Genomic DNA, 16,902 nt, shown 5'->3' with positions numbered 1-16,902 from the left:
TTGATTCAAGTCATTAATAGGTTGTAATTAGATAAGGCACTGGCACCCTATTAGTTAGAGACTGAAAACATCCCATTTTTCTGCAACTCTGTTTCCATGCTAGATGTCACTTCCCAACATCTGATGTAGTAACCTTTTATGCAGTACCATATTAAATGCCTTCTTGGAAATCCAAATACTTAACAGCTTTTGGTTCCCTTTTACCTAACCTGGTCAAATTATTGAAGAGCTCTAGTAAACTTGTCACCTCGTGATTTCCCTTCCATAAAATCACATTGGCTCTCCACGATTGCAACACCGTTTTGTTCACATCCTGCTATGACACTCCTAGTTTCCAGCATCCCAGGCTTTAATACGGGCTTTAGACTACAAAAACCAGGAGGTTATGTTGAACATGTATAGAACACTAGTCCAGCCTCAGCTTGAGTACTGAGTCCTGTTCTTGGTATCACATAAGGATGTGATTGCATTTGGGGAGGGTACAGGAAAAGTTTATGAGAATGGTTCCAAGGAGGTGGAATTTTAGTAGTGCAGATCAATTGAAGTAAGGATTTCGTACTCTATCAAAGAGAAGGCTAAGAGGAAATTTGATTTGAAAAAAAGAAATATATATGGAAACTGTGGTCTTGTTCAAGAAAGAATGAGAATAAGGGGGCACAAATTAATGTAATTAGTAAACTAAGTAAAATCAACAGGAAGATTTTCTTTCACACAGTGAGTAATTAAGGTCGGGAATGCATTGATTTTGAGGTGAAGTTGGGTTCAAATGAAGTATTTACAAGGTTGTTCTCTGCAAGGAATACCAAATTGGGAGAAAGCAGATGAATGGCATTAAGTAAATTGCACTAGTCCTTCAAATGAACAATCATAATAGACCTTCGAGTCTTGGACAACTTTGTGGTGATTTTCCCAATGACAGATGTTGGGATAACTGGCCTATCATTTCTTACTTTTTGTCTTCCTCCGTTCTTGGATAGGGGTATAATTTGTGGTTTTTCACTCTGTTGGGATCATTCCAGAATCTAGAGGATTTTGGAAAATTTTAACCAATGCTTTCATTATTGCTACAACCACTTCCTTTATGGTCCTAGAACGCAGGTCAACAGATCCCAGAGACATGTCAGCTTCCATTCTTTGGATGTATATAGTATCTTTTTTGTCTCACAATAGTGATTGATTGAAGTTCCTCATTCCATTTTACCTCAATTTTCTACCAAATGAACATAAGGAGGATTACTGAATCCCTGCAGTGTAGATAGAGGCTATTCAGCCCATCAGGTCTGTACTGACCCTCCATAAAGCACCCGGTAACTCTGCATTTTACCATAGTTAACACACCTAGCCTTCGCATTCCTGGACGCTATGGGGCAACTTAGTGTGCCCAATCCACCTAACCTTAACATCTTTGGACTGTGGGAGGAAACTGGAGCACCTGGCAGAAACTCATGCAGACATGGGGAGAAGGTTCAATCCCTATCTGTGTGGAATTTGCACAAAGGGCTCTGACACAGAGGCAGCAGTGCTAACCATCATGAGCAGTAGATCACTCAGCTCCTGAAGACTGCTCCGTCATTCAATAAGATGATGGTTAAACATGATTATTCCTGATTCTCACCTCCCCACAATCACCTTTCACTCCCTTGCTTATCAAGGATTTATCTACCTCTGCCTAAAAATATTTAAAAATTCTAAATCCACTGCCTTTTGAGGACAGGAATTCCAAAGACTCTCAACCCTCAATGTTTCCTCATCTCTGTTTTAAATGGGCAACTCCTTGTTTTTGAACTGTGACTCCTAGTTCTAGATTCTTCTACAAAAGGAAACATCCTTTCAACATCTAGCCGCTCAAGTCCTCTTGGGATCATCTATGTCTCAATTAAGTCACCTCTGACTCTTCTAAGCTCCAGGGAACACAGGTGCAGTCCGTCTAGCCTTTCCTCTAAGGCAATCCTCTCATTCCAAACGCGAGTCTAGTAAACCTTCTCTGAACTGTTTCCAATGCATTGCCAGCCTTCCCAAAGTACAGTGACCAATACTGTACTCAGTATTCCAGATATGGTCTCAGCAATGCCCTGTATAACTGAAGAATAACCTGCCCTTGCTTTCAATTCCTCCCACAATAAACCATAATATTTCATTACCTTTCCTGACTACTTGTTGTGCCCACATACTAACCTTCTGTGATTCATACACGAGGACACCCAGATCTCTGTGTATCTCAGAATTCTGTAACCATAATGATTCTTTCTTTCTGCAAAAATTTACAATTTCACACATTCTCATCATGTACTCCATTTATCAGATCTTTGCCCATTCACTTAGCCTATCTACAACCCTTTGTAGGCTCCTTATATTTCATCTTTACAACTTACTTTCCTACCTATCTTCGTGTTATCAGTAAATTTAGCTACCATACCTTTAGATCCTCCATACAAATCATTTTTATGTAAATTGAAGTCCAGCACTGACACCCTGAAACACACCACTCATGACATCCTGCCAGCCTGAAAGAGGCCCATTTATTCATCCTGTATACTTCCTGTTAGCCAGCTAATCTCTTATCCAAACCAATATGTTATCCTCTTCACCATGAGCAATATTTTCTGCAATAAGTTTTAATGTGGCACATTATCAAATGGCTTCTGGAAATCTAAATATGATATATCCACTGGTTCCCCTTTATCTGTAGTTTATTTTTCAGAGATCTCCAGTAAATTAATTAAACAATTTCCCTTTGATTAAACCACACTGTCTCTGCCCAATTACTTTGAATAACTATTTTCCAGTCAATAGCAATCTATTGGAAAATTAATTGGATCGACTATCTCACTAATTACTCAGAGGGTGAAATTCATCAGGAATTGGGGAATGGTCAACTCATTGTATTACTTCTCTGATAATTACTAAATTTTGCGTTCCTCGTTTCCTTTCAATTCCTGACTTACAGGTATTTCTGGGATGTAACGTATCCATTCTAGTGAAGACCAATGCAAAGTATCTATTCAACTTGTCTGCCTTCTCTTTACCTCCATTCCAATCCCCAGATTCATTTTCTTTAAGAATAACACTTTGTTTTTAAATATTTGAAGATATCTTTGCTATGTCTTACGCCTTGTCTAATTTTTGTACACTAATTTTTCTGTCCATGTTAATCTGTGAGAGAAAATATTTCTCCTCATCTATATTAAATGAGAGGCTCCTTAGTTTTAAACAGTTCTAGATTCTCCCTCAAAAAAAAAGGGGACATCCTCTCCACATCCACCCTGTCAAAAACTCCAGTAGATCTTATGTGTAACAGTCATGTTGTATCATACCTTTTTAAACTCAAATGGATACAAGCATAGGAGAAAGTGAGGACTGCAGATGCTGGAGATCAGAACTTAAAAATGTGTTGCTGGAAAAGCGCAGCAGGTCAGGCAGCATCCAAGGAACAGGAGAATCGATGTTTCGGGCATAAGCCTGAAGAAGGGCTTATGCCCGAAACGTTGATTCTCCTTCTCCTTGAATGCTGCCTGATCTGCTGGATACAAGCATAGTGTGTCTAACCTTTCCTCAGAAAAGATCCACCCATTTCAGATGTTAATTATGGTCATACATCTCTGACCTGCTTCTGATGCATTTATAACATTCCTTAAATTAGGAGTCAAATACTGTACACATTATTCCAGGTGAGGTCTCACCAGTGCCCTATGAAACTGAAGGATTTTTCACATCATTTATTGAGAGAAGAACTTGATAAGAGTCTATTTGTTTTTCTAATTCCTTGATATACCTGCATACTAACCTTTTGTGCTTCATGTACTAGTACACTCATGTACTAGTTCAGAGCTCTGCAATCTCTCACTATTTAAATAAGGAACCTTTTTTTCTTGATTTTCCTGCCAAAATGGACAATTTCACATTTTCACACATTATAGTGTGAAATGTGTCTGGGCTTTGTCCAATCTATCTATATTCCTTTGTAGCTTCTCTTCAAAACCTTCTTTCCTAATCATTTTTGTGTGTCATCAACAAATTTAGCAACCATTCCTTCTGTCCTTTCATTCAATTTTGTAAAAGGCTGAGGCTCCAGCACTCATCTCTATGGCACACCACTTGTTATACCTTAACTAAAAATGTATTCACTTATGAATGATCATTATTTCCTGTTGTCCAGCCAGTCTTGTATCCAAGTCAATGTTAACCCCGACCCCCTTTTTTTTGTTTTCTGTAATAACTTCTTTATTTGGCACCTCATTATATGCCTTTTGGAAATCCAAATACAGAACACTACATTGCTTCCTCATTATCCAAAGCATACTTTGCTTCCACAAAGAACTCCAATAAATTTGCTAAGCAGGATTTCAATTTCACAAAACCATGTTGAAACTGCCTGATTACCTTGAATTTTTCTAAGTGCCAGCTATACCATCTTTAAAGATACCTTCCTTAAGACAGATGTTAAGTGAACCAGCTTGTAGTTTCCTGCTTTCTTTCTCCTTCTCTTCCTGAATAAAGGAGTTAAACTTTCAATGCTCTATCCTAATGGAGCATTGCCTATATCTTGGGAAGACGTTAACTATAGTTGAAATGTTCTGAGGCTCTATCATGAATACTGTGGCAAAATACATGCTCCAAAAGTCTATCCTTTCCTTATTGCCAAATAATTTCTGAGACTAAAAGGACCAAAGTTTTCACTTTAACACTCTAAAGTAAACACTCCTCCACACCTGTACTTTCATCCTCCAATTCCAACTATCTCATATCTCTTCCCTTACACCCCCTCACAGGTCTGGGGCTGTCACGCCATTTCCAAATATCAAAATGGAATATCAATAGCAAGTAGTACAGTAGTACAAGTATAGCTACTAATAGGGCCCTACAAACTAACTAGTGATTTTTTTTTGTTTGCCATTTATCTTCAACCAGCTAATTCTTCTTTAAGCAAAATGACAAAAGGAAGCCCATCAAAACACATTAGACACAAATCGGAGCACTGCTATATTCCTGGTTGGTGTCAGCAAGCTCTTCTAATTTGCTTCCAGGGACAAAATCCCAGGAGGTTAGACTGTTGATATTCTCCATTCCACCCCACAGCTTAAAGATTTAAGAAGAGTCCAGATCTCAGGGGTTCCAAGGTAGATCTTTGCCCCGGATGTTATCAGGTGTCAAATGGAAGATGAAGTGGGAACACCCATTCCATTGCTCCATGACCAAACCCAGGTATGAAGCCTGGGGAGATGCCCCAGAAATTCCCAGCTGCCTGACCTATTGTGGATTTAAATCCTGGAAGGGTTATAGAGTCATAGAGATGTACAGCATGGAAATAGACTCTTTGGCCCAACCTGTCCATGCTGACTAGATCTAGTCTCACCTGCCAGCACCCGGCCCATATCCCTCCAAACCGTTGCTATTCATATACCCATCCAAACGCCTCTTAAATGTTGCAATTGCATCAGCCATTAGGCAGCAGAAAGGGTAGAAAATAGAGTCTTGACTTTTTCTCCCTCCTTATTTTATTGCAGAAAAGAAAAGAACAATTTATTCAAAATACCTTATCATTAGTGGATCACTAATGACTATAAAAATACCATTCAAGGAAAACTCAAATTGACAACACTTCTGTCACTCACTCACTCAACATGGTATTTTTATATCTTAATTTTGTTTAAGTAAAGCTCTATAATAAGGTCTTCTAATCCCAGTTATCATGGAAATAAACTTGTTGAATTAATTGCAAATAATTGAGTCCAACAAAAGAAATTTCTGCTCTGGAAATATTGATTCTTAGGAGTTGTCCCTTATTGGTGTTTTTAGTTCTTATTGCTTTGAGTAAAGAATATAACTGAGTGTGAAAAAGAACAAGTTATGAGTCAGCTACAGCTGTCTTCAGTCAGCAGAGTGCATAAGCCATGTTTGCAATTTGTTTCCTTCCAGGTGCTCCAGTCTCCCCCCACAGTCCAGCGATGTGTAGGCTAGGTGAATTATGCAGAATTACAGGGATAGTGTGGGGGTCTGGGAAGGATACTCTTCAGAGGAATGGTGTGGGCCTGATGGGCTGAATGGCCTATTGCACACAGCAGAGATTCTATGATTTTGTGAACAACTTAGGCAGTTATAGAGTCATAGAGATGTATAGCATGGAAACAGGCCCTTCAGTCCAACTTGTCCATGCAGACCAGATATACTAATCGAGAGTCATTGGCCAGCACTTGGCCCATATCCCTCTAAACGCTTCCTATTCATGTACCGATCTAGGTGCCTTTTAAAATGATGTAATTGTACCAGCCCCCACCACTTCCTCTAGCAGCTCATTCCATACACAATGTGAAGTAAATACAAGCTAATTCTGCTCTCTAGACAATGGTGTGAAAGGTTGTGAAAGACTTTCATAACTACAAATTCTCATGAACGTCCATCTCAATAAACACACACTAAATGGAATCAATTTATGTAAAGGGGCAGTACAGAGAGATCTGGGTGTTCTTGTACACCAGTCAATGAAGGCAAGCATGCAGGTACAGCAGGTAGTGAAGAAGGCTAACAGCATGCTGGCCTTCATAACAAGAGGAATTGAGTATAGAAGCAAAGAGGTGCTTCTGCAGCTGTACAGGGCCCTGGTGAGACCACACCTGGAGTACTGTGTGCAGCTCTGGTCTCCAAATTTGAGAAAAGACATTCTGGCTATTGAGGGAGTGCAGCGTAGGTTCACGAGGTCAATTCCTGGAATGGCAGGATTACCTTACACTGAAAGACTGAGCTTGTATACCCTTGAGTTTCGAAGATTGAGAGGGGATCTGATTGAGACGTATAAGATTATGAAAGGATTGGACACTCTGGCAGTAGGAAACATATTTCCACTGACGGGTGAGTGCCGAACCAGAGGACACAGCTTAAAAATACGGGGTAGACCATTTAGGACAGAGCTCAGGAGAAACTTCTTCACCCAGAGAGTGGTGGCTGTGTGGAATGCTCTGCACAGGGAGCAGTGGAGGCCCAGTCTCTGGATTCATTTAAGAAGGAGTTGGATAGAGCTCTCAAAGATAGTGGAATCAAGGGTTATGGAGATAAGGCAGGAACAGGATACTGATTAGGAATGATCAGCCATGATTATATTGAATGGCGGTGCAGGCTTGAAGGGCTGAATGGCCTACTCCTGCACCTATTGTCTATTGTCTATTGTCTAAATGTATTGCAAATTGTTTTGTCTTTTGCAAATTTCCTTCCTCACCCATTTTCTAAAAGCTACTACGGTCCCACAAGTCCTCCAGAAATTTGACCAAATTAATTTTAGCATCAAGTGAGAGCCTGAATATAATGAGGAGACCATTCAGCTGTGGAGCCACTACAGAATAGCCATCATACAGACTTTGCACCCACAGGCCAAGAATCCCTTTTACTTCATCTGAGTGAGAGCAAGTGTGGGGTATCTGCAAAGGGGAAGAGATACAACCCACACCCACCAGCAAAAAATCCCATTAGTTCAAGTGCAAAAGAGGCATTCAAGTGCTATCCTGGAGTCTTCTCAAGCAGATGCCATGATTGAGAAGTCATGCCTCTCCTGGAGCTGTTAGCCAACTACAGCCCAGCAGCCACTGGGCCTTGCATAGCCTTGTGAAAGACCAGGCTGCTGGCTTCATAGGAGGGCAGTTAACTGCGATTTGAGGGCCTTAATTGGTGATGGATCAGAAACAACAATCATGGACATTCCCTTCAGGAACGTAATTACTGATGTGTCTCTCTGTCACATCCATCTGATTATGTGCCTACCTATCATTGATTAGAATTGGGAAATCTCAGCCATATTTAGTGTGTGTGTCTGCATGTGTGCGTCTCTCTCTCTCTCTCTCTCTCTCTCTGTATGAGAAGTGAGTAACTGGACTCATGTTCCCTTCTGTCCCTCAGGAAGATCACCAATGAAGCACCTCCATTCCTACCTAAGCAGCACCAACCAATTTCGCATTGGGAAATATTCTCATCCCCTGGCAGGAATGACTCAGGAACACAGTACCTGGAAAATACATTCAATGAGCATATTCTAAATTTCAAACTCCACTCTATACTAGCACTTTATCAATAAAAGATATTCAGCTGAATCTCACTATATTTTGGCAAGAGTGTCAATTTTGTTGAGTTTCAGAAGGATTTTTTTAAACATGGGCAAATTTCCTCATATATCAACCCAAACTTACCTCATTAACTATGTCACATAACCCATTAACACCTCTTTTATCAGATGCTAGCCCAATTCACCCACTTACTGTATCCTGAAGTATTCGCCACTACTAGAACATCCTGGGAGACTCTGCTATCCCTGGTGGCAGTGCCATATTTAAAAAGCTTTTGCATACCTGGTCAAGCGCAATCTTTAGCTGCCCTGTACATCTGTCACAGATACAGCTGAGAAAAGGAATTTGGTTCTGGACGAGGTGATGCAGAGGAGGAATATCTCCATCCCCCAGGACCAGCAGAGAAGCTCACTTCAGCAGACCCTGCCAGTCTGATCCAAAGTTGTCACCCAGGTCAGTGCAGTGTTTAAGGTCTGGAGGACACCCATAAATGAGCTTTGTCCAGCAATGACCTTTTCTGCTCCATCAGGGTTAAGCCCAATCTGTTTCTACCTGCTACACTCTCTCTCTCTACTACTGCACCAGTCTGTCAACATTCACACTTCCCTAACGTGTGAAACATCTGCACTCATTCATATCTGTCTATCCCAAACACCCCCACATTACTAACCCTGCAAATCCTGCTTACTCACTTGCTCCACACACCTCAGCAACTTACCCCCACCTAACAATCGTGCCAACCACTTGCATCTTATTCAATCCTTCCCTTTCTTTCAGTCCAGGAGCAAACAGCCTACAGCAGTACTGAAAGAGCCAGGGCGACTGGTAGGGTGCCTGATATTCACCTGCTAGTCCCCAAGGAGAGGATCTTGGTGCTGGTCAGCAAGGATCAGGACTGGTCCTGTGGTGGTGTGGAAATTTCCATGCCCTCAACACCAAGTTAATTACTGCACAACTCTCCTATTATACCCCATCGGATGTCGTGTTGCAGCTTGCAGCTGTGCTCTACATTGGGTTAGGCCACTTTTGGAATACTGCATTCAATTGTGGTCTCCCTGCTTTAGAAAGATGTTAAAATTGAAAGGTTTACCAGGATGTTGTACAGGTTGGAGCATTTGAGCTACAGAGAGAGAGGCTGAGGCTATTTTCCTTGAAGCATTGAAGGCTGAGGAGTGACCTTATAGAGGTTTATAAAATCATGAAGGACATGGATAGGGTGAATAGACGAGGTCTGTTTCCAAGGGTGGAGGAGCCCAAAACTAGAGGGCATAGGTGTAAGAGGCACATAAGAGGCAACTTTTTCCACACAGAGGGTAGTGTGTGTATGAAATGAGCTGCCATAGGAAGTGGTGGAAGCTGGTGCAATTAGAATATTTAAAAGGCATCTGGATGGGTACACGAGTAGGAAGGGTTGAGAGGTCTATCAGCCAAATGCTGGCAAACGGGACTAGATTAATTTCGGATATCTGATCGGCATGAACGAGTTGGACAAAAAAGGTCTATTTCCAAGCTGTACCTCTCTATGACATCAACATGCCACAACCTACAGCAGCCGGTCACCACATTCTCTCATCTCTTGCAGGCACCAGTAAGAGGGAACACCATGGGCAACATCAAGTTGGCCATCGTGTGAGATATATCCGCCTCAAACTCTGAGGAGCCTCAGACAATGCATTAGCAAGGCTGTCTACCGCATCCTCAGATGCTGACACCACCGTGGTGAGTATGTAAGCAAGACTCGTGACAGGAGCATCTCCTGTGGTGAGCACATCATTGCCACGTCCCTTCAGGATGGTCAAGGATGAAATGCTCCCCATTTGGTGGCACCCAGAGGACTGCTAGAGGCCAGGCACCTTCTTATCCCCGGACAGGAGTGGAGCTTGTGGTATCAATAAACAGAGACATGGAGAAAGTGAAGACTGCAGATGCTGGAAATCAGAGTCAGAAAATGTGATGCTGCAAAAGCTCAACAGGTCAGGCAGCTTCCAAGGAGCAGGAGAATCGATGTTTTGGGTATAAGCCCTTCATCAGGAATGATGCAATTGCATGAGCAGGGGACACTAGATAATCTGAAACAGAGGTTACCATGCAATTGGGACTCTGCTGTCTTGGGTATGCGATTTTCTGGCTGCCTCGGAAGGCAGGTTGGCAGCTGCCAAGGAGAGCTTGCTGTAGAACCCTCAGGGTCTGATGGATATGCCCGCAGATGCACTCTCTGCACAAGGAGCAAACCGACAGGGACCCTGGATTCACTTTAGGTGCCTTTTCCTCACAAAGAGTCATGGTGGTGCCAGGAGACACCATGCCTTCGGCAAGATCAGATAGCAAGTGCCATATCCAATCTGTTGGTGCACTGTCCACTCCCCCATATGGAGTCAGGATGCTACTCACTACGAATAACCCCAACCGCATTTCCCTCCCAAGCTTGATCATCTTTCCCATTTATATACTGAGAAGACAACCTGCTCCCCTACATCAGTATGGCCACTCCCTCTGCATCTGAACATTCTGACCCCAATCCTGATAGGTGGCTTTCCCAATCTCCCTCACACACCAGTGACCCCCACCCTGATAACCTTTGACCTCCAGAGGATAGCCAATCAGTACTGACTGTGGCCCACATCTTTAGGTGACACAGACAGGCAGCCCTAGAAAATTAGTACGCAGGCCCTGATTAATACCTATGCAGCTCCCTGGCTTTCCAGGACTGCTCAGGCTGGTTGCGCTGGACTCACAGCCAACTGGAGCACATGGCCCACACTGTTGAGATACTGACCTCCTGACCACCCCAACTGCCCGACAGATTAGGCCCAAGCCCATGGACCATTACCGGAGGCAGCCCTTGACTTACAGTGCTGGCACTGACTGGGGACTACTCCCCTCAAGTGTGTATGGAACTGGCACAAGGTGCAGACGCGAGATTCCCATAGTACATTGCATATAGTGACACATCCCCAAGTTGACTGCTGACTAGCAGCCTGGCTTTACCTCTGTACTAAACTGCAAAGCAAGACAGAAGTACAATGAACCTTTAAAATGTGACTAAGGGGACAAAGTGTTAAAAGGCAAGGCAAAACGATGCAAGGATGCTGTGGGAGCAGGTAGTTCAGTGCTAACTGAGCAAGTGGTAAGACAGCAAGTGAGCAGCCCTAATCATGTGCTCTTTGCCCTGTCCCTGCGTGCAAAATACGTTTGTAATAGCATTGCATTGAGAGATGCCTGTGTGCTCCAAAGGGCATCACGGATTGGAGCTGGGCCACAATGGCATAGATAGTCTGGCACATGTCACAGCACGGAAACAGAGCTTTTGGTCCAACTCATCTATGCCGACCAGATATCCCACCCAATCTAGTCCCACCTGTCAGATGCCAGCTTCCATGGATGTGGCATGTGGGCGATTGCTGCCCATGGAACATGCCCTGAGACACGTGCTGGCTGTCCCAAATGGAGGTCTGGAGGAGCAAAAGGTGACTGCAGTCTCCCTGACTTTCATGTTGAGGTTGCTCTAGTTTCTATCTGGCAGGTGGGAGAATAGGTGAGTGCATATTAATGAAGTGAGATTAGGTAATAATGAGGGTGATAATAAGCGGTAATCCCCATTAATAGCCCTCTTGCCGCTCATTAGTCAGAATCATGTCTTAACGTCTGGAACTTAATTGGAAAAATGTTTGGTCCTAACGTCATTAAAGACTATATTCGATTTCTCATGCAATGCTTCTGAATTTCTCAGCATAGCCCACATGGTTCCGGAGCTGTGAAGATCCCACTGATTCGGATAAAAACCTTGCATTCAAATGCAATTTGTACATTAACCACCTTAGCTTATCAATTAACTGTTAAATGTATCCAACACACATCTTTTCAAAAATTAATTGACTAAAGTTAGCCTCAACAGTTGAGTGGACAGTGGATAATTCACCTTAGTCTGCAGAAAGTGAACTAATCATTAATAGAGGAGCAGAAAGGGGCATCACTTTGGTTTCCAACTTCTCAGAGATTGAGAAGACAAAAAACGCGAGGTGGTAATTTCAGGTTCCTGTAAATGATTCCAGAATTGCGGGCCATTCAGCCCATCATCCCTGTTCTTGCAAAGTGTCAACAGTTCAGTCCTACTCTTCCAATCATGCATTTTGAATTCTTTTTCCAATTCTCCAACAGAGGTTGCTGATCAATCTATTTCCAAACCTTCTGGGGCCACAGAGTTAAGATCAGAGCAACTTGTTATAAAATAATCCCACTCAGCCCACTTCTGGTACCTGGGCCAGTTATATGAAATTCATGTCTTGGCATGCAAACCCAACTGCAGGTGGAAGCAGTTCCTCCTTATTTACTAGGCTGGTCACTAACAGATGATGCGTGCACATGAGAACGAGGAATTCAAAACAAGCAGATCAGCCATAATCATATTGAATGGCAGATCTAGTTTGATAGACCAAATGGACTGCTTTTGCTCCAAACATATATGATGCTCCCTCTCATGTTCTTGACGAACAGTCAGCAGACAATGAGATCAGTCCAATTTCTGATCACTGTAACAGCCAAAAAGTACAACATTTAATATCAAATGTGAGAAATCACTACTTAGTTGTATCTCGAGGAAGCTACTAATTAGATTAGATTCCCTACAGTGTTGAAACAGGCCCTTCAGCCCAACAAGTCCACACTGACCCTCTGAAGAGTAACCCATCCAGAGTAATTTCCCTACATTTACCCCTGGCTACTGCACCAAACACGACGGGCAATTTAAGTTGGCCAATTCACCTAACCTGCACATCTTTGTACTGTGGGAGGAAACTGGAGCACCCAGAGGAAACCGACGCAGACACGGGGAGAATGTGCAAACTCCACACAGACAGTTGCCCAAGACCAAAATCAAACCTGGGTCCCTGGTGCTGTGAGGCAGCAGTGTTAACCACTGAGCCACCGTGCCATCCATAGAAAGAAAGAGTTACCGTGCATTGGCTGGGAATTGAAGTCGGGCTTCTCGCATGGAAGGTGGGAATTCTACCACTGAACCACCAATGCAACTGCTAATGATGATCCAACAATTCATTGCCACAGACAGCTGCGGAGGCAGGTCACTGTGTATATTTAAGACCAAGATAGATATGTTCTTGAGTATCAAAGGGATCAAGGGCTACAGGAAGAAAGCGGGAGAATGGAGTTGAGAACCTTATCAGTCCCGATTGAATGGTGGAGCAGACTCGATGAGCTGAATGGCCTAATTTCTGCTCCTATGTCTTCTGTATGCAAGTATGTATGCAAGTTTCAATGACTGAGAGCCAAAATGATCTTAAAAAGGAATGATAGCAAAAAGTGTCAGTTCAGTTTTAATTTTGTTTTCTAGCGGGATGCAAAACAGGTCACAAATCTGTTATCACCCATTTCATGCCATCTATTTCAGCCTGTTACTCCCAATACAAGGCAGATTTGGAACTGTCAGGAGGTGGTGGGAATATCATCATCGTGCAATGCTATTAGTTACTTCATGTCAACCGAGCAGTAATATTTAAGAGATAGATAAAGTTTTATATTATTTGAACTTTAGGCTTGGGTTTTCATATGGAGAGAGGTGGACAGCTTGGGTCAGGAAACTGCCTGACTTTCATAGCCCATTGAAGTACCCCATTAGACCCAACGTTTGCTCTGAAGAGGCAGGTACATGATGTAAGAGAGGCTGTCAACACAGGTAGATCTCAGGAAGTGTGCAAGTACTGATGCATGCTGGTTTTAAGACAGAATTTGGTTCATGGGAACTGTGTCCAATTGTTTTTAAAGCTACTAGGCTCTCTAGCGGGCATATTCCCAATCACACCACCCTGGTCATCTCCATAACAATACATTCCATCTTTCAGCTTACAGCCCTGATATTCCCTCTAATGCCACTTTCAAAGTCACTGAGCCAAAGTCCACCTCAGGAGATAGCTGGAGATGAAAATAATCTAAGAGTTTTTAATAATCTAAGAGTTTCTACTCATAACACACACAGTAGTAAAAATAAAGCTTCCATTCATGAAACCTACTCAAAGCCTTTAAATCTCAAGTGATTAATCTGCTATGAAAACAAACACACTTCTATTCAGTAGTAGTCAGCTAATCCTTTAATACTCTCTAAACTTTAATCAAACCGCAAAATCTAAACTACCACAGTGGACATAACTGTAATTTTGAAGCCCAGCCAAGCATTTGTGCTGACATAACAACCTTTAGGACAGCATCAACAAATTCCTAATTCAAACTTTGGAACTGATGGTCAAGTTTTTCTTCAAACTACACCAGATGGCCTGTCAATCAGTCATGCAGAAAGATTTCACTGATAGCTTAAGCATATTATTTTGCGAAGTTTAAGAGAAAGGGTTTTTTTTTAAAGAAAAGTTCAGATTATGACACTGAAACAGACTCTATCTGCCCTTCAAATGTGCTCCCATCCGCTCTATCAATTTGCAATCTGACACTGCAGCTCACAGTCCTTGGAACAGTCAAACTGCAGTCTGTTTGACTTCAGCACTGCTAAGTTCATGCTTTTCACCTGCATGCCTCAGCCAGCAAAAATTGGCTCAGTCAGAAATGGAAGCAGGGATTCCATAGCCAAGTTCCATCACCCTCCCCCAGCCTGAAATTTCCAAAGGTCCACAGAGTCTTCCCAACGCTGCAGAAGTCCAGCCCCTAGCAGCTCAGTCTGATCATTACAGTGCCGTCTATAAATAAAACAACTTATGTTGTGACATATGCAGCATGTGGTATGCAGTCTCCTTTCCACTGAACACATTTTGATTCTGAAATGGAGAACTAGAGTCCGATGATTTCGATGCATTAATGATTCTGAATATCTCTCTCACCCGTGCACATCAAATCAAAATATTGAGACACCTTTTCAAGTGTTAGAGTCAAGTTCAGCAATCAGAAAACAGAGGATTTATGTGCAAACTTCTATATACTCCAATGCATAGAGCTTGTACCCAATACTCACCACTAAGCCAAGCACCAAGGTTCGCACTCTCTCCCCAATTTCCGGTGAAATATCATTGCCAAATTGTTGCAAGGTCGTTAGAAATCTCTTCAGCTTGCTGAGCTGTCGAGCACCACAGGCTGGTGGTAGCTGCTGATTTGCCAGTGAGGAAGAGGAAGAAGAGGAGGTTCCATTGCTGAAGCCATTTGGAGGAGACGGTGCCCCATTCAAAGTAGTGGGCGAGTGACTGCTACCATTTGTTACTGTAACAAGAGGAATGAAAACAACATGTTAGACATGTGCCCACTGAAAAACAGACTACTCCTTCCACATCAATAGCAAACAGATCCAAGTGCTTTAAAAGCAATAACCTTGCAAACAATGACAGTGAAAATTTTTCCCACCATACGTTAAACAGGTCAGCAACAACTGTGTGCTTTGTAACATATCTTAGCTAAATTTACAGCATAGAAAATGTTCTAGAGCAAGAAGAATTCTACTTCTTACAGATGCTACCTACAACTGAATAAGCACAGGCTGAAATCTACTTTGCTTTTGCTGGGGAGGACACATTCAGCATGGAAACATCTGAAAATAGCATTGTCAGTCTAAAGTAAAACAGGTGTACAGATCCAATACTAGGCCAAGTATGAGGTTATATTTATCTAAACACCTGCCAGAAGAGCTCCAGTGAGACCGTCAGGGTTAAAGTATGACAAGGACTGAAATAAATAAATAAATGCAACCCCAAAACTGGATCAGAACTAGTTCAGAAGAGTTTGAGCTGTTTGAATTGAATTTAGATTCTTGCCCTGGAAATGCTACTTAACAGTGCAGCAGCCTCCATCTAACTTACAGCTTGTGTACTCATGACCTGCATTGTAATTCTACCAGATAGTTTCTTTCTGAACTTCATTTCCATCCCCTTCTCAACATAGTGCAATACGTTCTGTAATTTCTGGTAAAGTGGCAAATAGAATAGCAATAATAAAGACTGGAATAGATAAACACATAGAAAATGAAATTGAAACACAATTTTCAATTACATGTCGTTGGTGTGAATGAGCTAGTTCGAGGTGCTCCTTGATTGGTCGGAGGAGGTGGCATTGTTGGTGGTGTCAACCTGGATTGTGTTTTTACATCTGCAGGAGAGTCTGGCATCGTGGAGTGCTTCTCAGTGCGATCTGCGGGAGCAAAAGAGGATTGGTATTATTCTCTTCTTCCTCTGGGCATCAGTTGCTCAAGAAACTGAAAACACCAATCCATTCTAAAAATGCAATTCTAGTGGCCAAAAGCAGTGATTTCATCTTTTAATCATTCCCTGATCAAAACAATTGTAAAAAGGCATGTTGCAGATGGTGACACTTCATTAGTAGATTGGAGAGGTTGACAATTGGTTTTTGGCTCAAAAATATAAAGATGTTTTAGTACCAAGCATAAAGCAAATTCAATTTCAAGAGCCTCTTGTACTCCAATATAACCAAGCATAGAAAGAAAAATAAGTAATAACAACAAAGATCCAGAAGATAAACACAAAAGAAAAATCTTATGTACAGGTAAGACACTGGCAATCTGAACCAAATGTCTTGGAGACAACACCTAACGCATGCCAGTTCTGTTTTAGCACAGAGGTTGCATGTGTTAACTAACTGTACAAGCAGCAATCTGGAAACTCATAGCTCATGAACATTAAAAAGGGAGCATTATAGTTTCAAAGTCACGCTAATATAAAATGCAATGCCAATTCCAAAATTAAAGTCAATTACTGACTGTGAGGTTGATGCCAACGGCCTACTGAATACTGTATGACTATACTCAGAAATTTACTGCAGAAGATGTCTTATTTAGTCAGAGCTACTTTAACAAGTCATAATTAATTCTTAGACACTGGTTACATCAGTTTCA

The 16,902-nt window shown here is 42.1% G+C and overlaps 1 protein-coding gene across 13 annotated transcripts in view; it reads right to left on the bottom strand.

Moving 5' to 3' along the window:
• The window catches only part of runx1t1 (RUNX1 partner transcriptional co-repressor 1), a 136,967-nt gene that overhangs the window by 63,204 nt on the left and 56,861 nt on the right, over window positions 1-16,902 (bottom strand). For all 13 annotated transcript variants that reach the window (XM_043688081.1, XM_043688083.1, XM_043688094.1 and 10 more), the window contains exons 2-3: window positions 16,044-16,181; window positions 15,019-15,260 (exon numbers count right to left, since the gene is read on the bottom strand). In XM_043688081.1, the coding sequence (XP_043544016.1) occupies window positions 15,019-15,260; window positions 16,044-16,181 (380 nt within the window). The remainder of the gene's footprint in view (window positions 1-15,018; window positions 15,261-16,043; window positions 16,182-16,902) is intronic.

Source organism: Chiloscyllium plagiosum, chromosome 4 (genome assembly GCF_004010195.1).
Source record: "Chiloscyllium plagiosum isolate BGI_BamShark_2017 chromosome 4, ASM401019v2, whole genome shotgun sequence".
Classification (NCBI taxonomy): Eukaryota; Metazoa; Chordata; class Chondrichthyes; order Orectolobiformes; family Hemiscylliidae; genus Chiloscyllium; species Chiloscyllium plagiosum.
The sequence above is the reverse complement of the archived record's forward strand: the minus strand, read 5'-3'. Positions and strand labels throughout refer to the sequence as shown.